The sequence below is a fragment of the Sphaerodactylus townsendi genome, linkage group LG12 (assembly GCF_021028975.2).
Source record: "Sphaerodactylus townsendi isolate TG3544 linkage group LG12, MPM_Stown_v2.3, whole genome shotgun sequence".
NCBI classification, from domain to species: domain Eukaryota; kingdom Metazoa; phylum Chordata; class Lepidosauria; order Squamata; family Sphaerodactylidae; genus Sphaerodactylus; species Sphaerodactylus townsendi.
The window spans coordinates 29,677,133-29,702,296 of record NC_059436.1 but is presented as its reverse complement, the minus strand read 5'-3'; the positions used below and the strand labels follow the sequence as shown (position 1 = coordinate 29,702,296).

The 25,164-nt window shown below is 41.5% G+C and overlaps 1 protein-coding gene across 1 annotated transcript in view; it reads right to left on the bottom strand.

The window, feature by feature from the left end:
- Positions 1–9,546: 9,546 nt before the first annotated feature.
- Positions 9,547–25,164, bottom strand: part of TGFA (transforming growth factor alpha) — a 53,740-nt gene continuing 38,122 nt past the window's right edge. The window contains exons 3-6 of the mRNA XM_048513426.1: positions 17,785–17,902; positions 16,508–16,657; positions 13,510–13,619; positions 9,547–12,149 (exon numbers count right to left, since the gene is read on the bottom strand). Coding sequence (XP_048369383.1) covers positions 12,142–12,149; positions 13,510–13,619; positions 16,508–16,657; positions 17,785–17,902 — 386 coding nt within the window. The 3' untranslated portion in view covers positions 9,547–12,141. The remainder of the gene's footprint in view (positions 12,150–13,509; positions 13,620–16,507; positions 16,658–17,784; positions 17,903–25,164) is intronic.

Here is a 25,164-nt window from a genome sequence, read left to right as displayed (position 1 = left end):
TTTAACCTGCAGGACCTCTCATAGTCTTGGCTGGGTTTATGTCCACAGCTGGTGATGGCTACTGTTCCCTGTTCCTCTGACATTATGCAGAAGAGGCACAGAGAGCAGAAAAGCAAAACCTCTTCAAATCATAATAAATAACAATCGCTTCAGGGGAATTAATCTATTAACATGCTAACTTTGTGGAGAATCAGTGTGGTGCAGCAGTTAAAAGCAGCAGACTCTGATCTGGAGAAGCAGGTTTGATTCCCCACTCTTCCACAGGAAAGCTGGTGGGTGACCTTGGGCCAGGCACAGTTCTGTCAATGTCAGCCCCCACAGAGACAGGTGGTTGTCAAACCACCTCTGAGCTTTTCTTGCTTTGAAAACCCTGCAGGGTCACCTTAAATCAGCTGTGACTCACAGCACACACATCCTAGCTCTTTAATTTATTCACACATGGGAAAAAAGGGCTGGTTTGTATTTTTTAAAGGTTGTTTTGGTTCTGTAATAGGAATAGTATTAAAGATGGCCTTTTTTTCTAACAATAAGGTTAATCTGCTAAATTGCAGTGAGGATATCTCTCCCTTTGTGTGAGATTCTTATGTTGGCAACCCCTTCCTTGCTGATCCCTGGATGACCCCTTACTTATTCTCACTCACTTTGAAGCCTGACCAAGGGCTTAGAATTTGGGCAATGTGTCAATTTCTTTAAGTGCAATCAGTTATTTGGTTGACTACTCAGTAAAAGGGCTGGTGATTAATGAATTAAAAGAGCAGACTGTCCTAATAATTATTACTTCCACGTTTCCAATCACTAAAGTCCAGACTTGGGTCAAAACTGATTTAAATCCCCATTGGGTTTTCAATGGGAGGGGGTACAAATTTGAGAGAGCAGATGAAAAGGAATGAGATATCAAATGATTGCTGTTGGATAAGGGATTGGAAAAGGGGAAAATCCAGGGGAAATGCACACATGAGAAAAGGAAGACAAGAATGAAAAGGGAAGGTCATCGGTGGACAGAGGAAATGCATGAGAGAGGTCAGAAATGGTAACAAACATGACTGCAGGTGCACTTAATTCATTTCTGTTGAGGTTTCAGGGATGGGGACTAAGGGAGGATGTTATATGAAGAGATGGATTTGATTGTATTGTGCTTAACTCTGAACTGTTTAACCAGAACTCTTTGGAAGGTCCAAGACAAATCCCAGACTGGTACAAACAACAAAATCATGGCTTATCTTCAGAGCGTAACTTCTCTTGTGTTTTCAAAATGAAAGCAGCTCTATAACTTGGTAACTGGCAGTACAAGATTATTATAAAGCTGCTTGACATGCTGATACTCTGCTTACTGCTTAAAGAAAGCAGTAGGCTTGGAAGGAGCAGAGAGGGATGGGATTATGTGCCGTGGGTTGCCATTCTAGCGAAGGGAGCCAAAGAGTGACTGGGACCTCCAATAACTTTGAGGATCCTTTCTCTTGTCCTGAATGTATCAATAAGATGGCAAACAACCATGGTGCTCAGATTTCCACTATATGTATGTGTGTATATGTGTGTACCACTTGTCTCTATATTTTTAATCCTCCTCCTCAGACCCTTTCTTCCTGTTATCCTCTTCTCCATTTCTCTACCACATCTAATCTTAAAATTGTAAACAAAAATGGCGGTGCTGCCCCTGATGTGACTCACCTTTGACAGGGGCACAATCTGCTTGTAGACCTGACCCATTACTGCAGAACACAAGCATTTCTTACACAAGCAGGGAGAAAAAGAAGAAAGGTTAAAATTTGTTTGCTTTGATTTTTCATTGAAGGCTGCTTATGTGTACATGTATTATCTTCCCAGCAGTGCTGGCCTGATAAAATAGCCCATTATTTGGAATTGTCTCTTACAAAAAAAATACAAATGTCCCATCAGGCTCATGATGTTGCTGGAGACAATGCAGCGAGCCAGATGCTTCAGAGGCAGATGGCAGAAATCAGGCCAATGTGGTGTGAACCCATTTCTCATTATTCACGTCCAGCTTCCCGCAACCTCAGATTTTGGACACACCTTGTGAAATTGGCTTGCATGCCACGGATAGCTTGGTTAATGATGACTGACAGAACTGTGTTTCTTTCATCTTCTGTTGTGAATTGAACTGCTGTGATTAGGAGAAGAAGAGTTTAGATTTATACTCCCCTTTCTGTCCTGTAAGGACACTCAAAGGGACTTACAAACTCCTTTCCCTTCTTCTCCCCACAACAGGTACCTTGTGAGGTAGGCGGAGCTGAGAGAGTTCTGTGACTAGCCCATGGTCACTCATCTGAAATGTAGGAGCGGGAAAACAAATCTGGTTCACCAGATAAGACTCTGCCGCTCATGTGGAGGAATGGGGAATCAAACCCTGTTCTCCTAGAGTCCACCTGTCCTTAACCACTACACCATGCTGGCTCTCTATAACCATTGGTTGTGCTGGCTGAATGCTCATTCTGTCACACTGGAAAACTCTAAGAACTATAATTCTGTGTAAGAGAACTATTACTTTTGAAAGGATTCATCCTTGTTCAAATACAACTTCTGGGATTCTTTGTGAGAAGCTATGACTATTAAAGTGGTACAAAACGATTAGTCTGTAACATACCCCCCCCCCCCACATCCACGCATTGCAGTACCATAGTGCTATAGCACTTATTTGCAAGTGGATCACCCTGTCCACAAAAGAGGATCCAATGGCAAATGCTTGCTGCAGCACAATCATACCACAATGCCCAATAATACGTTGATGCGGCTATAAGTTCATCCCAGATGTAGTCTCGGTTTCTGTAATTCTCATATCTTAAATACAGAAGGGACTAGGCTAGAGGAGATTAAGGTTAGATAAGAATTAGTAGAATGGATTGGGCACTGTAATCTTCTCAATTCAGAAATGCGTCATTGTGTGCAATAACAATGCTCAAAGCAAGTCACTCATTGGCACACACCTGAGATCTGACTTGGAAGGGCAGATTATCTCTGAGAATTTGAGAAATAATTATTGTTTATATCTGGCTATAAACCAGCAAAGCCTGGACAGACAATTGGCCTAAACCTGTGAATGTTTACTCAGAAGTAAGTCTCACTGTGTTCAGGGGATGCACCCTTTGATATTGACTAATGCACTGAAAAGCTACATAGAACATAAAAACATAAGAACAAGCCAGCTGGATCAGATCAAAGTCCATCTAGTCCAGCTCTCTGCTACTCGCAGTGAATTTAGGCCACACCAAGGTGCAACTTTGAGGAGCCTCCACATGTAAGATGTGAGAACGCATGGTAGCCTTCTGCGGCTGTTGCTCCCGCAATCACCCTGTGGTCTGTTAAAGGCTTATTTGCAATCTCAGATCAAAGAGGATCCAAGAGATTAAGTAGCCATAAATCGACTTCTCCCTCCCATGTAAAATCTGTCCAAGCCCTTTTAAAGCTGCTATCCAGGTTGAAAGGTGGCCATCCTACCACCTCCTGTGGCAGCATATTCCAAACAATTCAATCACCACGTTGCGTGAAGAAGTGTTTCCTTTTATTAGTCCTAATTCTTCCCCCCAGCATTTTCAATGAATGCCCCCTGGTTCTAGTATTGTGAGAAAGAGAGAAAAATTTCTCTCTGTCAATATTTTCTACCCCATGCATAATTTTGTAGATTTCAATCATATCCCCCCTCAGCCGCCTCCTCTCCAAACTAAAGAGTCCCAAACGCTGCAGCCTCTCCTCATAGGGAAGGTGCTCCAGTCCCTCAATCATCCTTGTTGCCCTTCTCTCTCTGCACTTTTTCTATCTCCTCAATATCCTTTTTTGAGATGCACGGCTACCAGAGACTGGACACAGTACTCCAGAAGTGCGGTCAGCATCTCCTTTCTGCTTCTATATAAAGGGCATGACAATCTTTGCAGTTTTATTATCAATTCCTTTTCTAATGATCCCCAGCATAGAGTTTGCCTTTTTCACAGCTGCCATGCATTGAGTTGACATTCCCATGGAACTATCAACTAAGACACCTAAATCCCTTTCCTGGTCTGTGGCTGATAGCACTGACCCCTGTAGCGTGTATGTGAAGTTTGGATTTTTTGCCCCTATGTGCATCACTTTACATTTGTTACATAAATTAAATGTTATTTAAACGTATCCTGTACTTCATCATGAAGACTTTAGGCCACCAATTAAAACAACATAATTGCCTTTGCATACAAGTCAACATGCAGGGTTTTTTTAAAGTTATGCCTTGAACCCCCACGAAGCCACCTTATACTGAGGTAGATCTTTGGTCTATCACAATCAATATTGTTCGTTGTGACTGATGACAGTTATTCCCAGCAGAGGACTTTCACATTCATACAACATGACATTTTAAACAGAAGATCCTGTGTATTGAATCAGGGGCCTTCTACATGCAAAGAAAAAATTGGCCACTGAACCACCATGGGTTGTCCCCACAATAACACAGTGTGGTAGGTTAGGTTGAGCCAGCATCTACTACTGAGTTTTCATTCTGAAGCTTCAAATGCAAAATCCTGCTTTCACTTCTCCCTTGTGTGAATCATACCTGTGCATCTTTTATACTTTGTGGCATTTTCTGCTTTTTTGCACCAAAATCTCCCCACTAAAATGAGCAGATTTTTATCGTCGTGATCCCAAGATGTGTCACTTGCATTTCCAACTGTTGCATAGACAGAAGTTTAGTTCTGAAGCAGCACAAATAGTCATTTAACATAGTATCCTGTAATAAACTTGAACTTGAGTGATCGATGGCATAAATACTGCTTACGAATGAACCACTGGTAGGGCTGGAGTATTAGTACTTGCATGTACATCTCCCCTAGATTTAATGGTAGAGCACTAAGGAAAAATGTTTTTGTCCATTGTGTTTAGATACCAAAGAAGAAGCAGCAGAGGAAGAATTGGGAACAATAAAAATGGATATAAAATAAAGAGAACTACCAATGCTCATTCCTAGCTTAGGGGTAGCTCCTGTGGTAATTCAGTACTCCTCTACAGGCTGGGTGGCTGGTCTATGTGCCTCTCCCATGTCCAATATGCAAGCCAGTTGCAAAGAAGAAAAAAGAAGAAAACAGAATCAACAAACCTGAGTTCATCTTCCATTTCCCACAGGAACATAAGTACATCCCTGCTGGATTGGACCAGAGCTTCCTGTTTCCCACAGTGATGACCAGATGCTTCTGTCAGAAAGCAGCCACACTTAAGCCTTTTCACAGAAGACCCAGATGTAGAAAAAGCAGAAATATCCCATAGGACATTCAGGCCTTGTCTGAGATATAAATGTCTGTTAGGCTGCCCTAGCTTACATTTTTCATTTAGATAGCATCTCTGCCCCCAGGAGTTCCTCACTCATCCCACATCTCAAGAAAACAGTACAAGAAAAGGAAGATTCTCTGATAACATCCATGGAAGGTGATTCCTAAGAAGGGCACAGCTGTATGTGGTCAGTGAATCACTTTGCTTGATTTCTTTGCACTGAGTGAGCCCTTTACCATGTCATTAGTGGTTTTACTTCTCTTTTAAACAAAGGAAATGGAACCTGCTACTGAATCAAGTTGAACATATGTGCAATGACCATTCCCAGTACAGGATATTGCTTTCTTTTCATAATAAAACCAATGCACATTTTTATTGCTATTCAATGCAGTCAATGAAGATGTACTAAAATGTACTCATCCATCCAAAATAGGGAGCTAGACTTGACAGTTTGTTAGGTTCCATGTCATATGCCTTATCTGGTATGGAAGAGCTAGTCTGTTCAGCCAGCAGCAGCAAGAGGAGGAATGCAGCACTTGGCAAGTTCCACAAATGTGTGGACATAATCAGACATATAAGCACCTTCAGGCAGGAGAATGTTGAGAGCCCAAAGAGTTAACATGGAACTACATGTGATTGGCTAGAGAGAACTGCCACACTTTCTTAGTCAGAGCACTGAGAGTTCTGAGGGGGAGAGCTGATTTGAATGCCAGAGTGAACAGTTGTTCTGTTGTAGCTCCATTCTCTGAAGGCTGAGGGCCCAGTTCCAAGTGAGCTCTCTGATTAAGTGCCAGGAAGGACAGATTTAAATTAGGGAATCTGTGCCAAAGTCCTGGAGTTAACTACAACATATTAATGCTGATTAATCACACTGGTGGCTTGGTTGATTTTCTCTGAAGTGAACCCACCCATATATGGGGCAGTGAAGCTCCTGAAGGTGGTTTAGTTGGCAAATAGAGAAAGGATCGGGTTTCCTGGAGGAAAGCCGCAAGTCCTTCTCTGACAACACTGTGTCAGACAGACACTCTAAAGGAGAGACTGTCTTAGAGTTAGTGATTGTGGAACTCTGTAGGTTATATTTATCTGAGAGTAGAAATTAAAGTTTTGTTAGAACATTAACTAGAAAGCCAGACTGAAAACTGAGCACCTATCCTGGTGAATCCTTAGTTTGTGGAGAATTTAAGTGACTGTAAAAACTTGAAGGCACTAAAGACCTGTGTGAACCTTGTATCAACTGTGAAAAGATACTGAAACAACTTGTAAAATAGTAACCTCTCAGAAACCAGCTTCTTGTATATAATTTCAATTTTATCCATTGCCAGGAAAACTTCCTGATTTATTTCTTGTAAATAAAACACTTTTGATTTTTTTGTTTAAACTTTACAAGCCTCTGGTGCCAATTTATTATTTTTTCTGACAGAAAGGAAAAGGTTATTTTTGTGTCCTTACAGAGCTGCTAATCTTCCTGTCTGTGAAGTGTCTTGGTTGAACAACTAAAGACCATTCTTACTGTTTAATTTTATAAAAGTGGGAAAACCCAAAACGTATACACAAAGTCTAAATTACCACATTTCCACTGCTGCATTGCATATTGACAAACAAAAGGGTGGCTCAGTCAAAGCGTAATTTACCATTAGAATTTTGGAGGGAAAAATCTCCTTAGGGCATGAGTCAGTGCGAAGGTGCTTCAGGGCACCTGTCAGGGGGATGCTATCTAGGTGATTGAGATACATTCCCAGAACTGTGCAACTGCTTAAAATAACAAATTGCTGCTGCTATAAAGATGCATGTAACCAGCCTGCTGTATGTATTCACTGCCATCTGTGCATTCTTTCCTTGATCTTTACTTTATGGCTTCACACGATTGTAGACAACTAGGCCTCCCCTAGTCCTCTTGTCCAATGGGAACTATGTTACATCCGTTATCTCGTAGGGCAGGAAGCTAGGTGGTTTTCTCTTGCTATCTGCCACCAACCTTGGGGTGCCTTAGCTTCAAAGACACTTTTTCATAAACTCTTGGGAACATGGAAGGGGAGTTCTCTGCAGGGAATAAAGGGGACTGTGTATGCCAGCTTTGGTAGAAATGGCATTACCAGTATGTTGCTTCGATGCCTTTTCAATAAACGCTACTGATCAATACTTCAGAGTTCGTTTATTGGCTTAAGGTCCCGAGACCTAACAGCACCACTCTGTCCCACCCTTTCTCTCGTTATAACTTTTCTCTCTTCTCAACAAAGACCTTTTGAGGTAGGTGGGGCTGAGAATGTTCAAGGTCACCCAACAAGCTTCATATGAAGGAGCAGGGGAATAAACCAGGTTCTCCAGATTAGAGTTTACCATTGGTAACCACTTCACCATGCTGGCTCTGTGAAGGTTGACAGGCCATTGCAGAGCAGGTCCCCATAGTGCAGGGTTAGTGGGCAGGCACAGTTCAGTGCACACACAGTTCAGGTCCACACACCTCAGCCTAGGGCAGTGGTGGCGAACCTTTGGCACTCCAGATGTTATGGACTACAATTCCCAATTGGCCATGCTGGCAGGGGCTGATGGGAATTGTAGTCCATAACAAGGGCAAGGAGAAGATAAAGGAGATTCTTCCTGTCTGGGCAAAGTGCTCTGTCGTTACAACAAGTAGTAAAGATACTGGACAAACAAAGCTCCTTTCCTAGAGGTAGCTGGAGTATTTTTCACAAGACTCACAGAACTGCCAAATGGAATCCTTTCCATAGTATGTGCCCACAGTTGCTGTATTTACCTAATTATGAATTGGGGGTAGTGGGTGGTGGTAGGGGGTGACTTCCCCAATTACTTGCGTGAGTTTTGACTACATCTACATAAAGCTGTTGTGATACATGAAAGTTGGTGCTGTTCTGTACTTTATTCTTTGAAATGCATTTTTAAACTTCAACTTTGAGTATAAGGCCTCCGCTTTAGGCTGGAAAGAAGACACATTTTCCTTTCTAGGACACTTGATTATCCTGAGTAGCAGCACGGCCTTCTTTGCCATGACATTTCCTTCCAGTATTGCCGAACCTCTGGAAAGCTGCAGGGTAAACTCCTTGGCAATATTTCAGGGAAAAAAGCATTTTTAAAGTCGCAGTTTGTTCCCACTATGTGTACTCTAAACTGTGCTTTCATAATGGGTAGCTTGTTGAAGGGAGGGAGGAATATGAAACTTATGCAAGCATTTGAAATAAAAATGTAACAGTTTGCTTTGTCATAAATTGCACACTGAGCGTACACATGTCTGCATGACAGAATCTGCACATGTGCCTAGGATGAAATTACTGGAGACAAGATGCAAATCAGCTTGTATTAGAAGAAGAGTTTGGATTTATATCCCCCCTTTCTCTCCTGCAGGAGACTCAAAGGGGCTTGCAACCTCCTTGCCCTTCCCCGCTCACAACAAACACCTTGTGAGGTAGGTGGGGCTGAGAAAGCTCCGAGAAGCTGTGACTAGCCCAAGGTCACCCAGCTGGCGTGTGTGGGAGTGCACAGGTTAATCTGAATTCCCCAGATAAGCCTCCACAGCTCAAGCGGCAGAGTGGGGAATCAAACCCGCTTCCTCCAGATTAGATACACGAGCTCTTAACCTCCTACGCCACTGCTGGTCCCAGTATTACCCAGTCAAACTACATAGATACTCCAACATAACATTTGTGCAGAACCAAGTTTCATGCAACTATATAGGGAAGAATTGCATTTGCTCACCTAAAGTGGCTGGCCTAATTGGATTCCCTTGCAGCTGGGGCACAGTGTGTGTGTGTGTTGCACAGATATTAGACACCAATGCCCTTTTGTGCTAAAGGCCACACCCATAGCCAGAAATGTCATGGCAAGAGGGTTTGAGGATACATCTAGCCGAGAGGGGATAAATGCAAGACAGTCAGAATCTATACATGGGTTGCCCAGGGTTATATTTAAGAATATACAATAAAATTTATATTTAAACATCCCTTAAATAAGTGCCTGGTGCTGCCTGTCAGTCACAACAGTGTCTCTGTCCCTGTTGGTTGGAGCATAGGAAAGCAGAAACAGACAAGTTTTTAGGGCACTTTTATGCTGTTACCTTGTCCCTATTTTTCTCTGTTGCTGCCTCTGCTTTCTCTGTAGCGATGTGCCAATGTTTACAAGTGACCTTAGTGAGCAACCACACACAACATTGCCCCAGAGATCCAGAAAAACACTTTTAAGAAGCTGAACATTCAAGGAACGGGGTTGAACTTGATGAGGTCCCTCCCCCCTCCAAGGAAAAGCAGTTTGCATCTTTCACCCCATTATGAAGAACAAACAGCAAAGTATTATGAAAAAAATGTATTTCACTCATTTAAATAACTATAATTCAGCGTATTAAGGAAGAAAAACAGCCAATCACAAACGGGGGTGTTTTTTTTTACATAAATCAAATTAATTTAACCACACAATAAATTAAAACATTAAATATTAACTTTTTCAGTGCAACATATACAGAAGAACAAGTGTAACCTTGACTAACAATAAAACTTAGGTTGGTTATAAACAGTAAACTTAATTATGAAAAATGGAAGGGGTGTTAACAGATCAGTACTTTATCTGAAAAGGGGTCCTAGCATTAAAATTAATCTTTGAGGATAATAAAAATTGTGTCCAATATTAAAAATTGGCACCACTCATGAGAGCAAGTTTGGTCTTGTCAGAACATTTAAGACAGACATTTCTTTTCCATAAGACCCCCCCCCCCCCATATTCTGCAATAGTGGCCAAGCTTTCGATGAAGCACCAGTTTCAGATCAAAATGTTTTCCTGAGTAGCAACGAGAGCCCCATTCAAGAGGCAGAAGTGATACCAGCCTTCAGCACAACTTTCATTCTACTTGTTCCTAATGCAGATCTTTCTCATCGATCCTTCCCCACAAACAACAACCAGGTGGTTTTCAGCACCAAATCTAGTTTAGCGGTTGAACATCAGCGTGGATGCCATTTTCACTTCATAGATCACATACAGCAAATTTCTGGCATTATGTCTGGGCACCTAATGGAATGTCAACCCATGACTAAATATCTGCTGAAGTTTTCCTTAAATTACGACTTCCAAGCATCTGGGCCTCCCAAGGCGTCCTTTCAGGAAACAGATCCTACTTGATTATCCAGTGAAAATGAGCTGTCCTTTAGTAGCGACCTTAGCAACACTTTGGGATGAGAGCAGGACCAAAAAAAATCAGGGGCATTTCTCTTTTGAATCTAGTTTAATAAGTCACTTTTTAAAAAAGGAACAAGAAAGTAGTTTTCGGACAAGATTTAAACAAACTTGCCGCCTCCCCTCCCCCCCCTTTTAAGAGGCCATTCTTCTGGGGAAATTAAAGGATTGAGATGTGGGGAAAAGAACAACTAAAAGAACTCGACCATTATCAGCAACAAGGATTTACGAGCCAATTTTATAGTCAAATTCTTTTTTAAAAAGTTATGCATCAGGTTTGTTCTTGAACCATTGTATGGTTCTCAAGAGTGTATGCTTTCATAGCAATAGGAGTGTTAGTTAAGGTAATCCAGAAAAGAAAATCTTATAAGTTATGAATGAAATGACTTATGAAACACAGAATCCTTTGAATTTTTACTGGCAACATTTCCAAAATGGATGTTCTTTCTTTAACCTGGGAAAAATAGGGAGAAACTGATGCTTTCAGAGTAGAAGGTTCTACTTGCATAATTTAAAATTAAAATTATTCTTCTAATTCAGAAACACTTCTGCAACTTTTGGACCAAGTTTAGAACATAGCAATGGTTGTACTGTCGAAAATAAGTAACGTTTATATTCTAAACTGGAAGCAGGAAGCATTGGTCCTCACAGGGTCTGGATACATGCTTAGGAATGGACAATGCACCTTATAGAACAGATCTCTGTAGCCAGCAGTGTAATAAGACCAGTTCTGTTTCTGTTCTAGTATGTTATCATATGCCCACTTTGTAATACAGTGGGACCAACCTGCATGTCACACATCCAGAGCTCAGCTGATCTAGAAGACATTGCCCACGCCTTTAACAACAGATATTGGAACACATATTGCGAGTCCTTTCACAAGTCACTCCTGTCTATGGGACCTTGAATCAATTAGTCTACCTAACTGAGAAAGATTATATCTGTATACACAGGAGAACAGAGGCATAAGATCTGACATCATTCTGCTCAAAATGCTGCTTTACACCACTAACTTTTCTCCTTTGAAATAGATCAGGAAAGAATATGAATCTTATGTTCTTGTAGCTCCATGTTACCTGGAAAAATTTCATCTAGCCATTTTTGGGTGCAAAGAGAAGATGCTTCTAGACACAGAAACTGATCTTCTTAAATGGATGATTTTGTTCTTTTAAAATAATCTATGCATAGCTAGTTCCTCCTTTTGAGGGAAAAATGTAACAAATGCATGAACCCAAATTCTATATCCTTCAAGGATGTTCCATAAAGTCTCTTGGAAAACAGAAAACTAGCCCAACCTCTACAACACTTCCTTCCTTGTATAAGTCACCCCTTCGAGCACATTTCTCATGGCTGCGTAAACATGAAGCTGTCCAATGTGCAGTTCTCTTATGACCAGCTTGTATTCTTCATTAAAAGAGTCATTTGAGATTCCTTGTTTGTCATAACTTGGATATCATTTAGTCTGATGTGTGACATTCTATAAAGCCACGTGGACTGTGATTTCCCTCGGGCAAAGTTCCAGAAAGTCCAACACATAATACAGAGGAGACAGACGAGTAGCCAAAGAGGTGTGGTATCTGCTTGCCATTATCCTTCCAAATCTGGAAGAGTATTGTCTATATTAAACATTGTTCTCTGGAATATCTTAGTTGTCTTGTAGGATATGCAGTGGTCCCATCTACACATAGCAGTAAGAATCTCAGATGACCCTGGTCTCCATCAGACAACTGCAAAAGGAAAAAAAAAATCACATGCATCAAACACCTTAATGTTACCATCAGAGAAAGATTTATGATTTGAACTGTACAACATAATGAACTGCAAAACACAAAATCACAAGATATAGGGACAGTCAGTGCTGTGTGAGTGCGCATTCACAGAGCATCAAATCACAGCTGACCTATGACAACTCCATAGGTTTTCAAGGCAAGAGATGCTCAGGCCCCTTCCGCACATGCAGAATAATGCACATTCAATCCACTTTCACAATTGTTTAAAAGTGCATGTTGCTATTCCGCACAGTAAAATCCAGCTTCAAAGTGGATTGAAAGTGCATTATTATTTGTGTGTGGAAGGGACCTCAGAGGTGATTTGCCATTGCCTGCTTCCTCATGGGCTGAGAGAGTTCTGAAAGAACTTTGACTGGTCAAGATCACCCAGAAGGTTTCATGGGGAGCAGTGGGGAATTGAACCCAGTTCTCCAGATTAGAGTCTGTTGCTCTAAACCTCATGCTGGTTCACTTACTTACATATGTTTGAGAGAGAGAGAGGGAGAGGGAGAGAGAGCGACAGTTCGGTCCAGACTAAGGTTTTTGGTAACAAAATGGAAGGGGCAATTGTTACTAATACCCCCCTTTATTCTGTACCCTCAGGACCCTGCATTGCCAAGGAGAAGCATTTTGTGGAGATCAGTGAAAGTGAGGAGGTGGGAGAGTTTTGTCCTATGGTTGGATGCAACCACGTGATGACCCACAAAAACAATTCTCTGGCAAAAAAATATCAATTACCTTTCTAAAGCCCCTGAGATCTGCACAGCTGCATCTTCCCCCACCATTTGGAATTCTGTTCTTGACCTAGGCATCTCTGCCATGATGGTGTGTGTGTGTGTGGGGGGGGGCACTTTCCCCACTCAACACCACCAGCCATGATTTATAAACAGACAACCATCAGTATGGTAAAGAATTTACAACTTGACAAAGTCCATCATGACCTTTTCCACACAAGAGATCATGGAAGAACAAAGAGAGACTTTGTGAGAGCAAATTCAGATGACTTAAGCAATTATATGGTAGAAAGCCCTACTACTTGGGGAAAATGGCCACCGGTATTTACTCATAGCCCAAGCTCTTTCCCAAAGCTGCCAAAGACCTTTTAACAAGAAATGTTGAGGGACTCAACCAGGGATCAAGCGGGTACTTTATTATTATTATTATTTATTTGACTTGATATATTATTTATTTGACTTGATATACTTGGTCTTCAAACTGTAACTTGATGTACCCCTTGGCTTTATGAACTGAACCAAGCAAGCTACTACCATCCTTCAGGAAGTCACAAACAAAATTTCTGTTGCAGAAATTTACATACCTGTCTCAGAGTGGCAGCAAGATGTTCCTCCTTTCAGGAGCCCATTGGGCTTTTCATGCCTGCAGATCACTGTCCTGCACCACTCACAGCGTTTCTTTATTCTGCAACAGCTGTAACACACAATGTTAAAAGGCTATGAGGTTTGTGACCGCAAATAATTTTCATTCGGAAGGCAACTAAGAATGCCACAAACGTGCTAAAAGACAGAAGAGATTACAAAAACCTCCTAAGACAAACAAGTCTATTATGAACTTGGTATACCCATGCTGCCCTTGGTATACAAATGTTGCCAACTCCAAGTTGAGAAATACCTGGAGATTCTGGGGTGGACTCTGAGGACTGCAGGGCTTGGAGAGGGGAGGGACTTAGTGGGATAAAAGGCCACAGAGTCCACCCCCAAATGGCCATTTTTTCCAAGTGAACTGATCTCTGTCGCTATCCGGAGGTTGGCAAACCTACCCCCCCCCCCCTTGTAGGAACCAGAACTATTTTACCAAGTACCTCTACAAAAGACTGCCATTCCATAATGTTCCATGGTTGATAATTCGTGGGGAGCAGTGGAGGTCACTTCCTCTCACCTAAATTGTCCTTAATTTTGCCAGTTTGGAGCACTGATTTCTATAGATGTGCCCATCTGGAAATTGTATAGATTGTTCAAAATCTGGTCACCTAAACTAACCATCACCTCTTCTGTATGATCAAAAACTATAAGAGTTACTGTTGGATTCCAGCTGATCACTAAAATTCACAGACTCAAGTTTTGTGTGGTTTTTAAGCGTTCAGGGGTCAAGTCTCAAAATGTCATTGTGTTCTAAATTACTGTTGAAGGTTTTCACGGCTGAAATCAACTGGATATTCAGAGGGTTTTTTTTACTAAGCGTGCGTGGTTTGGCAGTTGTAGCTTCTAATGTTTCACCCACATCCATGGTTGGCATCTTCAGAGGAATGTCACGGTAAGATGCATTTCTCTCTGTGCCACTGTGTCATACAAAAACACATGTTGCCGTGACACCCTTCTGAAGATGCCAGCCATAGATGTGGGTGACACGCTAGGAGCTAAAATTACCAAACTACACCCACGCATCTTAGAAAACCTGCACCAGCCAGTGTTCTGAAATGTTAAAACTAGGAAGTTGCGATGGGAAGACCTTCATTTGCATTTGTAACTGGACAATTTGTTAAGACATTGCTTATTTTAGAAAGCAATTTCAGCCTGTAAGAACCACAACTCACAATTACACAGGGTCTCTGACACAGCTCATAATTATATGGGGCATCTGATACTGACAATGTCAGAGACCCTATATGATTGGCAGTTTTCCTCTAGATTCACTCAGGAATTAGCTACAGGTAAAAGTTATCCCATTACAATAACAAAAAGCATGGGAAGATGGGACAATGTTCTCCTCAAAACAAGGAGATTACTAGACTAATGTTACAATATTTGTTTATAAAAATTATTGTTTTGACATGTACATTTTATATTACTCACACAAAGTTGATCCTATGTGTAAATCTGGTTTAGATTATATTTCTACAGTGGTGTGTTTCACAGTCTGTGTTTTTGGTTTGTGCACAGCTATTTCTTTGCAATTGTTACCCAATCTTTTGTCAGCCTGACTGAAGCAATGGGGCTTGTCAAGTTCTCTGTCTACTGACATGTAGACCTTTTTTTGTTTTCTCCTCACTGTCAGGGAAATGCATTTCATGAACTAAACTGAAAGGTGGGCCAAAACTTCACAGAAAAAGGGATTAAGCAAGACATCTTGTAAGGCTGGCTGGGAAATCAGCCACAATACTACTACAGCCATTCCTCCAAATGACATGGTAAGGCCATTAATTTTAGCTGAACAGAAGCAATTCCAGTTGCAACACGCACACAACTATCCACATGTTCTCAGGACAAAGATACCAAAATACATGATGTCACAAGGAGGTGTAATTTTAGGACATTTTGGGCAGGAACAAAGACACACATTTGTACACAATACGGTATGTCTTTCTGCAACAGGACACAACTGAACAGCGTGCTATTTGTGGATTTTTAAAAATAATTTTGTCCTTTATAATTTCTGCAATATGGAACATACAAAAATAGTGACCAAGAGAAAAACCACTCACATTTTCCATCACCACAAAGATACCAACAAGTGATTTAAATTATAACACAATGACATTACAAATTGACTGTAATGTTGTAAACCATTCTGAGTCTATGTAAGTGGGGGAGGGGGGAAGGGAGAGCGATCTAATAATCAAATGAATAAATAAATGAATAGAACAAGCTGCTGAGAAGAATTCTTGTTCAGTGTCACTAAAATCTAATCCCTGTCAGCCTCCCAGGATCCCATCTTGATGGCTGATCACATCTTCTTCCACTAAGACACACATCTCCATTTGGTGCCTTCAGTTTCAGAGGATGTCATATCCAAGACTCACTCCTTGACCATCCTTCGAATATCTAGGTGATTACACAAAATTAAAGGGGTCTAGTAGAAAAAAATACAGCCTGAATAATGTTTATATGTATTTTCTGAAAACATATTAGGAATTATCTCCCCCTTGAAAATTGCTCAAGGGAAGAGTCCTAAGAAGATCCAGCAACAGCCAGTAAAGTTCAACTTGCTGGAACTGTGTCTCTTCAGAGGGTACTATGACACACAAGCAGCCTCGGTGCTCATGGGTTTGTCTACAGTATACAGAACTGACAAGCAGAAAGTGCTGCCCAAATAGATCATCCTGCATCTACCCAGGCTTGCAATCAACACCTGTGCCACTTGTAGACACTCATGTTACACCTGTGTCATGCTACCTCCATGTTACACCTGTGCCACTTGTAGACACCCATGTTACAGGTCAGAGCCCCCTTCTTCCCCATTTCCCAATAAAATCCTAACACAAAACAAGTGATTCAATAAGACGCAGATTCTCCTCCAACTATGTGGAAGTCATTTAAATCAAGATTTTCCTGTAGCCAAGAGCAAGAAACTTTACTCACTGTATCAGTACGCAGATCATGATAAGTACAGCTGATGCTACTATTGAGACCACCACCAACGCAGTTATGGTTTGTTGCTTCTGGTTAGCAGCTACTACTGCAAGGAGATCTGCATGTTCACAACGTGTTCCCATGAACCCAGAATGACAACTGCGAAGTGGGGGGAGAGAGTACATGTGCATGTTAGCCAACCAGCAAGTTTTAACACAGACTTTAAAACTGAATTTCATGTGATCAGCATACTGTAAGGTCTCTGAAACCAGAAAGTGGGGCGCAGGGAGGAAGACTACAACCTGCAAAGGCACTAACTGAAAACTCTACCTAGGTTCTTCCTTCCAAACATGCAACCATGCACACGCAGCGAAATCAGCATTCATTTCAAAGGGTCTATTGTCTAATGGTAAGGATGTACATGTTCCCAGTGTGGATTGGATCGGGTGGAGAAGCTTATGGAAGAAGCTTGTGGAAGAAGGGTCTTTCTTGAACTTCCTCTTCCCCAAGCGACCTGTTGCATTTGTCACAAAAATCTCCCGAGGTTTGCCAGAGTCAGTGAATACACGGCACCACAGGAAAGGTGGAAAGGCACTGTGGTGACAACAGGGGAGAGGGGGAAGAACATAAGGCAAAATTGCTTCCCACGGATGAAAGCCATCGACAAAAGAGCATGAAGATGATTTAGCCCAATTATCATGGCTGCAGCACCCCACACTACAGTGCAATGGGGCCATTCCTGACTTCACTAGGATAAGCAGAATGCTGCTAGGGGAAGGTGAGGGAAGCTAAACTCTTCTGACTCTTTTTGCAAGTGTTCCTATTGGATTCAGCCCAGGATGTTTCCTTTAGGAAAGTGTTAAGGCAACTGAAGAGCATAGGCAAAACAGGCATGCTCCCAAGAAGCTGATAGCTGCAGCTAGATTAATGCAGTAGACATTTTTCTGTGAGGTAGTGATTTACTCCCACATCCCTCCTCCTCTGGGTTCTGGATCAGTGCCTCTGCTTTTGTATTACTTTGAACCAGTTGACAGCTCATTCTTTAGACAGTCATGCTACAGCAACTTTCAGTGGTCTGGTAAAGCAAACACTAATGATACAGAAAAGGGTGGGAGAGATTTTTTTTCAAGTCCTCCATGTGGAGGGGGAAAAATCAGGAGTCATCTCAGCACACCAGGGAATGAGCACATGAACTCACCCGAATTGGTGTCTGGCAGTTTCGCAACCCTAGGCCATAGCCAAATGCACAGAGGTGAGAACTCGGAGATGTGAGAAAGCAAACTTACAGGCAAGTGGGTTTCTCCTCCTGCACCAGGAACCTGCAAGTACCATGGAAGCAGAACTCGCTATGAGCATCTGGACAGCTGTTAAAATGAGATATGACAGCAGCAGCCACTGGGGGACCTAAAAAGGGTAGATGAGAAAGAAAAGAGATAGGTTAGTTTTTAATTCCATTGTGGACAATCTCTGCCGCCTTCAGATCATATTGTTCCAAGGCTACTCCTGTTCTTCTGTGAGGATGTTGATCACTCATCGGAGGCTAATAGGAAAGGAATTCATGGCCACATGTGAGAAAAAATAAGAAAAATGGAGATGTTTGTGTGTGTACAAAAGATAGTCTGAAACCTAAAATTGCATAATATCAGGATTTAAAAAAAACAGATAAGTTTAAAAATTATTGTTAAAATACATATCCAAATGCTCAAAAAATTGGAAGAAAAATATTGCTTTCAAATTGTTAAAAAGATTAAGTATTTAGGGGTGATTATAACACACACTAACTTGACACTATATCAGAATAATTCTGAGGAAATGTGGAAAAAAGTAAGAGAGGACCGGAACGGATGGAAGAACTTGAACTTATTCCTAGGAAGAACTAAAATGAATATTTTGCTGAGATGTTTGTTTTTATTTCAAATTATAAACTCTGATAAACCACTGACTTAGCTGTGACTGGCTGCCAGAACGAACGGAGACTCAGGGCGGGAAAAACAATTCCCTACGATACTGGAATCATCCCGTGTTCGCCAGAAAATGCCAGAAAAGATGTACCTTCCTGGCGGTTTCTGAAAAACCCTGGATGATGTGGGTATTGCAGGGTTGACACGGGACTGAGCCGAATTCGACCCAGGAGCAGTGGGGAGTTCTCCCATTGTTCCGGGACACCTATCAAGGCTATCATCTGTTATTTCCCCCATGTGGAATCTACCTTAGAGGAATACATAAGGGAAAACAAGACAGAATATAAATTGAAATCCTTAGAAACTTTGGAAAAAGAAGGTAAAATAAAAGATTGGTGGCTTTATGTGCAGTTAAGGAACAGAAACACCAAAGACAAACAAAGAATTTGGATTTAAAAATAAGTCCACATTATTGATCATTCAACTGATAAAAAGTAATGAAAATTTGATTGGTAGAAAGGCGAGGAATGCCAGGAGACAAGAGGCTTTAGATAATAAATTTCATTCATCAGAGATTCTAGTGGCAAACAGGAGAAGACTGGACTGACAAAGAAAGTTGGCCCTTTTTTATAAGAAAGGGTTAAGAATACTTCACTGTTCAAAACAAAACCATAAATCTTGCATACTCATGACAAAACTTTGCACTTCAATATAGCACTTCCAATTAACCATCTAAGACAGTGATGGCGAACCTATGGCACGGGTGCCAGAGGTAGCACTCGGAGCTCTTTCTGTGGGCATGCGAACACAGAGTTCGTCATGTGGGAGGCGGAAAACCACCCCCCCCCCCACACACACACACATCTAAGCTGGCCTGGGCCACTGAGCACGACGTGCGCACACCGCGGTGAGCAGGGAGGACTTGGCTGGTGGGCCTGGTGCCTGTGCTCCGGGTGGCTGCTGCCTGAGGGGGGAGGCGCAGAGGAAGCAGAGATGCTAGAGAGGCACAGAGCGGTGCACGCGGGACTTGCTGGAGGCTAGAGCATTGGCCTCACTGAGTGAAGGACAATCTGATCAACTTGACACTGGCTTGATTTAGAGTTCTTTTCTATTCATTCATAATCAAGAATATATTATATAAATTCCATTAATATATTCATTAAACTATACATAGAATAGCTATTTTCTAAAACCGTTTTAATCCTAATATATATAACCTATTTAAACAAACTTTTTACACCTTCAGCAAAATTCATAAACTCGCTTAAAAATTTCATCAGACCTTGTTACAAAAATTACATCAAACCTTGTTACAAAAAGCACCTGGTATTTTAATCTCCTTTCCTTAGAGAAATTATCTATCAGACAGAAATAAAGAGGTTTACATCAACTGGGTTCTTTAATTATCTTGGTGTGTGCATGTCTTGCCTGACCTAGGTTAAAACCAGAAAACTTTGGCCAGCCGCAAAGGCTTCTGGACCGTATTTTACTTCTGTTAGTACAAATATATAAAGAATGTTTGACCTTAGAAACTGAGAGTGAATTTATTAAAGAATTTATTGTAATCTGGGCAAGGAATGTGGGTCACAGCATCCAGCTAGAAGACTGGCAGCATGCATTGGAAAAGGGTGTGAAATTCACAAACAGCTACTATATAAGAGAAAAAATATATATAAAATGCATTACTGGTGGTATTCAACACCATGAAGACCTCAAAAATGAGTAGTAATAATAATGATTTATGCTGCTAGAATAGTTTTCTGTTGTTGCTAGAATTACATTGGCTAAGAAACGGAAATCAAAGGAAGTACCCACAATTCATGAACGGCAATATAATATTATGGATTTAGCCAAGTTGGCAAAATTAACTAGATATAAAAAAAGATAAGTGGATTATGGATTTTAAAATGGAATGGAAGTTATGGATTAAATATATTGAGCAGAAATTTTAAAATAATAGTCTGACTTTAGGGTATATGATACAATAGGGATGGTTATATGATTTAAATATAAAATATGATTATTATATAGGGGTTTTTGTTTGCTTTCCTTTGTCTTTTAGATGGAAGGGGTTTTTTTTCCACCTTGGAGACAGAGACAAACCAAACAGCAAGGGTTTAATGGTTCTTTGAGTTCTTAGCAAGGAAAGTCAGAAGTTCCTTGTAAAAACTTGTTAAACGTGGAAAAAAGTGTGTAACATGACTCTTTTTCTAACGCTTTTTAGACAATTGTATTTTACTTATTAATTAAATAGTTAATTTAAGTAAGAAAGTCAAAGATGTTAATTCATTGCAAAGTTGTTAATTTCATTGCTTCAGAAAAAAAACCTGTTGCTTTGATTCCCACAGATCAATCCCAGAGATCAATCCTGAAAATCTTGCCTTTGGTCATCCTTTGCCTCCATGGCAGCTACGGGGATTTTGAATTCACGTTTCCTAGATGCATGTCCAACTTCCTAGTCAAGTCACACAGAGGTGTGAACATGCACTTGTTTCCCACTGCAGATTTTGTCTCCAAACTGCTTAAGATAAAATTATCAGGAACTGTTATCGTTCAAAGGCATCTTCCCTGAAAAGTTGTAGGCAGGAAACAGAGCACTCAACAATTTGTAGGCCAGGTTCACTGGAGAGGGAAGCGAATGTGGGGCTTTCCACATGCAAAGCATCTGCTCTACCAGAGAGTCACAGCCTCCACACTTCCTTCCAAATACAGGAAGAGGGTGATGCATGACCATCATTTAAAAGCTAATTAATTTTCATATTACATCTAACAGGCTTTCAAAACACTCATAAAACCCTAAACAAGCAATGCACTCCACAACATTAGTTGAGAAAGCCCCCTTAAGAAGACTCTGCTCCAGCAATTCTGAAGCCATTAAGCATTTGGCTAAGTCTGACAATAGGCTGTGTCAAAGGATTCCTTGGAAGAGTTTTATTTTTATTTATTTTATTCAGCTTATAGGCCACCCTTCCCCATATGAGCTCAGGGTGGCTTACAACAAGCAAAATCAACAATAAATAGTATATTCCCATCAACGTCCCAGTTCCATTAATATCAACCAAGGGGGATAATACAGAGATCTGAATAATAAACAGTAACACACACCCATAAAACCAAACCATTCATACACCACACAGAGAGAGAGAAGGAAAGAGAGGAAGGGGAAAGGCCCAGGAGAGAGGCCAGCTGGTTGGACATCATTGCAGCCCTCAACCATAAGCTTGGCAGAACAGCTCCGTCTTCCAGGTCCTGCAAAACTGTAGTAAGTGTCAGAGGGCCCAGATTTCACTTGACAGAGCATTCCATCAGACTGAGCCAGAGCTGAGAAAGTTCAGGCCCTGGCTGAGGACAGCCAGACAGCTTTCAGGCCAGGGACCATCAGTAAGTTGCTATTCATCAAACACAAGCCACCTTGAGCACATATTGGGAGGGTATGAAACAAGTACAAAGTCAGACTCCCTTAGAAAATGTGAGCAAAGTCCTCCAACAATGAAAAACCAGCAATGGGCAGTCAATTTTTCAGGGATCCTTTGAAGGCCGCATTTTTAACTGAAACGTTTAACCAGTTCAAATATTTGGGCATAACTCTTACTAGCAACCTTAATTGGGCAGTACATAGGAAATTAGCACTCGCTGCAGCTAACAACAGTGCCCTAGCAATTCAGCCACGCTTCTTTACCGTGGGCCACCTCAGTATATACCATCCAGATTGAAGGTGTGTTCAATGCTGTAAATGCTACTAGCTCCTCTATGGAGCACCCATTTGATCGGAGCTTGGTAAACAAAATATAAACACAGCCCAGTCCCGCTTCTTCCACAAAATTAAGGGCTTACCAAATTGTGCTTTATATATTCCCATGTTTAGAACTCGGGCAAATTATCATATGCCACGGTTGGTCTGGTTGAGAACTGCTCACAGATACTGGCTAATGTGATCCACTATTTGTGCAGGATCACTCCAGCCTGTTACACCCTCATGCTTTCCTCACTCATGCAAATCTCTAGGGTGGCTGAAACTAGTTGAGGAAAAATCAACACCTTTGGCTTTCATTAGAGTCGCTAGTCCCTCTTCCCCATCATCAGGCTATAGCTGTTTGAAAACTAAGTTACACAGGGAATAAGAGAGTATTGGATATGATAATGGGGCTGGGGCGAGGAAACGGTTCCCCTGACCTCCTGCTTTCTATTCCAATTGAACACAAGGACACATGGCCACCTCATTTTCTGGCAGTGGACCAACCCTAAATTAAGAAGAGCTTTAACACTGGCCAGATTCAATTCATCAGCCTATGCTGCTCTGCGGCAGATATCAACAAATTGATAAACAGAGGAGGCTAAGTGTCCATGCAATATGGGTCAGGTGGAGGACAATTCTCGATCAAGTACCCTTCATTGTGTAAGGTTTGCAAAAAATCAGAATGTCACAAGCAATCTGCACTTATCCCATTTCTGTATAACAATCTTAACTGATGCCTTAAGATACTCCATGCTTTGAATAACATGGATCCACAGTGTGTGAGGAATGTAGCAAAATTTCTAAGCACAATAATAGACGTGAAGTCTAGATGAATAAATTTTCAACCAATGTTCATGCGTATTATTATGACTACATAGCTGTGCAGTAATTTTGCTAGCTCTGTCAGCATCCATGACGTTTATGAGTTAACTTAGCTGGGGTTGAATGCTGTCCTATAGTTACAGAAGGACCATGTATATATTTTAGTATTTAGTATTTTAGTACCAGTGTCTATAATTGTGAGCAATAATGGGCAAATTTTGTATGCTGATTTTGTATGTTTATTTTATGCCAATAAAGGCTTGTGACTGAACTGAAACGTTTAAAAAACTTCACAGAACCAGGCAAATTCACTCAAAGCACTTTAAGTTGAAAGTCTTTAGTGTGTGTTAATAGTATCTGTCCACTCTTGAAAGACGTGGGAGCAGACAACTGGAGCTGCAAAAAGTTATTTATACAACTTCTTTATTTAAACAGTTTATGCATCTTCTTGAGGATTACAGAGTCCAGTTGTCCTGGAAGAGGTTACACTTCCCATGAAGGAACAAGTCCATTGTTTGGAGGTGCTGCAGGATCCTGGCCTATACATGGAGGTTCAGGTCTGCCCTGTGGTACAGAATTACCACTTTTAACAGAAAAAATCTAGAAACCGTGATCCATATTCCAATTACTGTAAAACATAGGTGTCAAACTCGCGGTCCTCCAGATGTTCTGGACTACAGTTCCCATCTTCCCCTGCCAGCATCATGCTGGCAGAGGATGATGGGAACTGTAGTCCAGAACATCTGGAGGACCGCGAGTTTGACACCTGTGCTGTAAAATATTCTATGTGGGGCTGCCCTCGAAAACAATCTAGAAACTTCAGTTGGTCTGAAAAGTGGCAGCCTGGCTGTTGTCGAGGTGAGAGACAGGGGTCATATCACCCCCTATGTTGAAAGATCTGTCCTGGCTGCCGATCTGTTTCCGGGCACCATTCAAAGTTCTGTTTTTGACCTTTAAGGTCCTAACTGGCTTGAGACCAGGGTATTTGAAGGACTGCTTCCTCCCTTATTTTCTAGACCACCAGCTAAAATCTTCCTTGGAAGCTCTGTGCTCCCATCTTCAAAGGTGAGGTGGACAGCAACCAGAGACAGAACTTTTTCAGGGGTGGCCCCCTGCATAGTACACGGTTTTCTTTTAGGCTCCGGGCCAAAATATTTCTGGCTACCCAGGCTTTTATTTAAGGGTTTTTTTAAAACGTTGTTCCATACTCTGCTTTTAGCCTGTTTAAGATCTATTTTAACCTGCCACATATTTTATGTTATGTCATGGTGCTTTTTTAAATGCTGACATTTAGTCACTTTAATGCAATTATGACACCTCTACCACCAGATTCTGCGCCCAACCAAAATGCATATGCAGCACCTATCATTTTCAAAATAAATAAATAAGCCGTCAGTGTGCCCCTAGAAGATGGGTGGGATGCCATTCGCTATCCTTTGCTCATGCAGTCTAGTGATACCACTGAAATTTGTGACTGTGAGGCTCCAAACAGGAGCATTTACAGCTCACAACACTCACCTTTCACATAAAGGGGTGCATTGCAACAGACTTTCTCCTGGACTTTGATTGTATATCCAAAGCAGCAACCACCACTTCTGTTCTTCCACTTCCTGCAAATTTTGTGTAGTGGTAGCCTCAACCCAACCAGTTCCTCTTCTACTTTTTCTCCCCTAGTGCCTTGAATGGTACTCTGGAAAACATCAGGCACGTGTGATGTGCTCTGATTTGACAAAAGTCCCTAGAAACTGCAGCAGAATCCAAAAATCTGGCAGCAGGGTGAGAGAAACAGAAGATACTTCTCCCCCTCCTAGCTAGCTGGCACTACCAGAGGCTAAATTAGGAAGTCAGAGGGTGGCGTCCAGGGCCATCCCAACAACAAGCCTTCCAGAAATTTTCCAGCAGTCGAGGTCCATTGTGTAAACTGGGGCCTCTATATTTCCCCTCTGCACTGCATTCTCCTGTTCCATCGAAACACATTTAAATGATCCACAGTTCAAGCCACGTGGGAGTGATCAATACAAGGGCATCCACAAGCAAGTACGTTTGTGTGTTCATAATTTAAATAGTCATTCATTTGCAAAATTGAGCAGCCGTTGGAAAACCTGCTGAGTGATAGTTAAGAAAACCCTGCATGAATGATGAGGCACAAGCATCACACAGAGAAGGGAGCCCACTGCCCGCCTCGTTTCTACATCACTGATCAACGC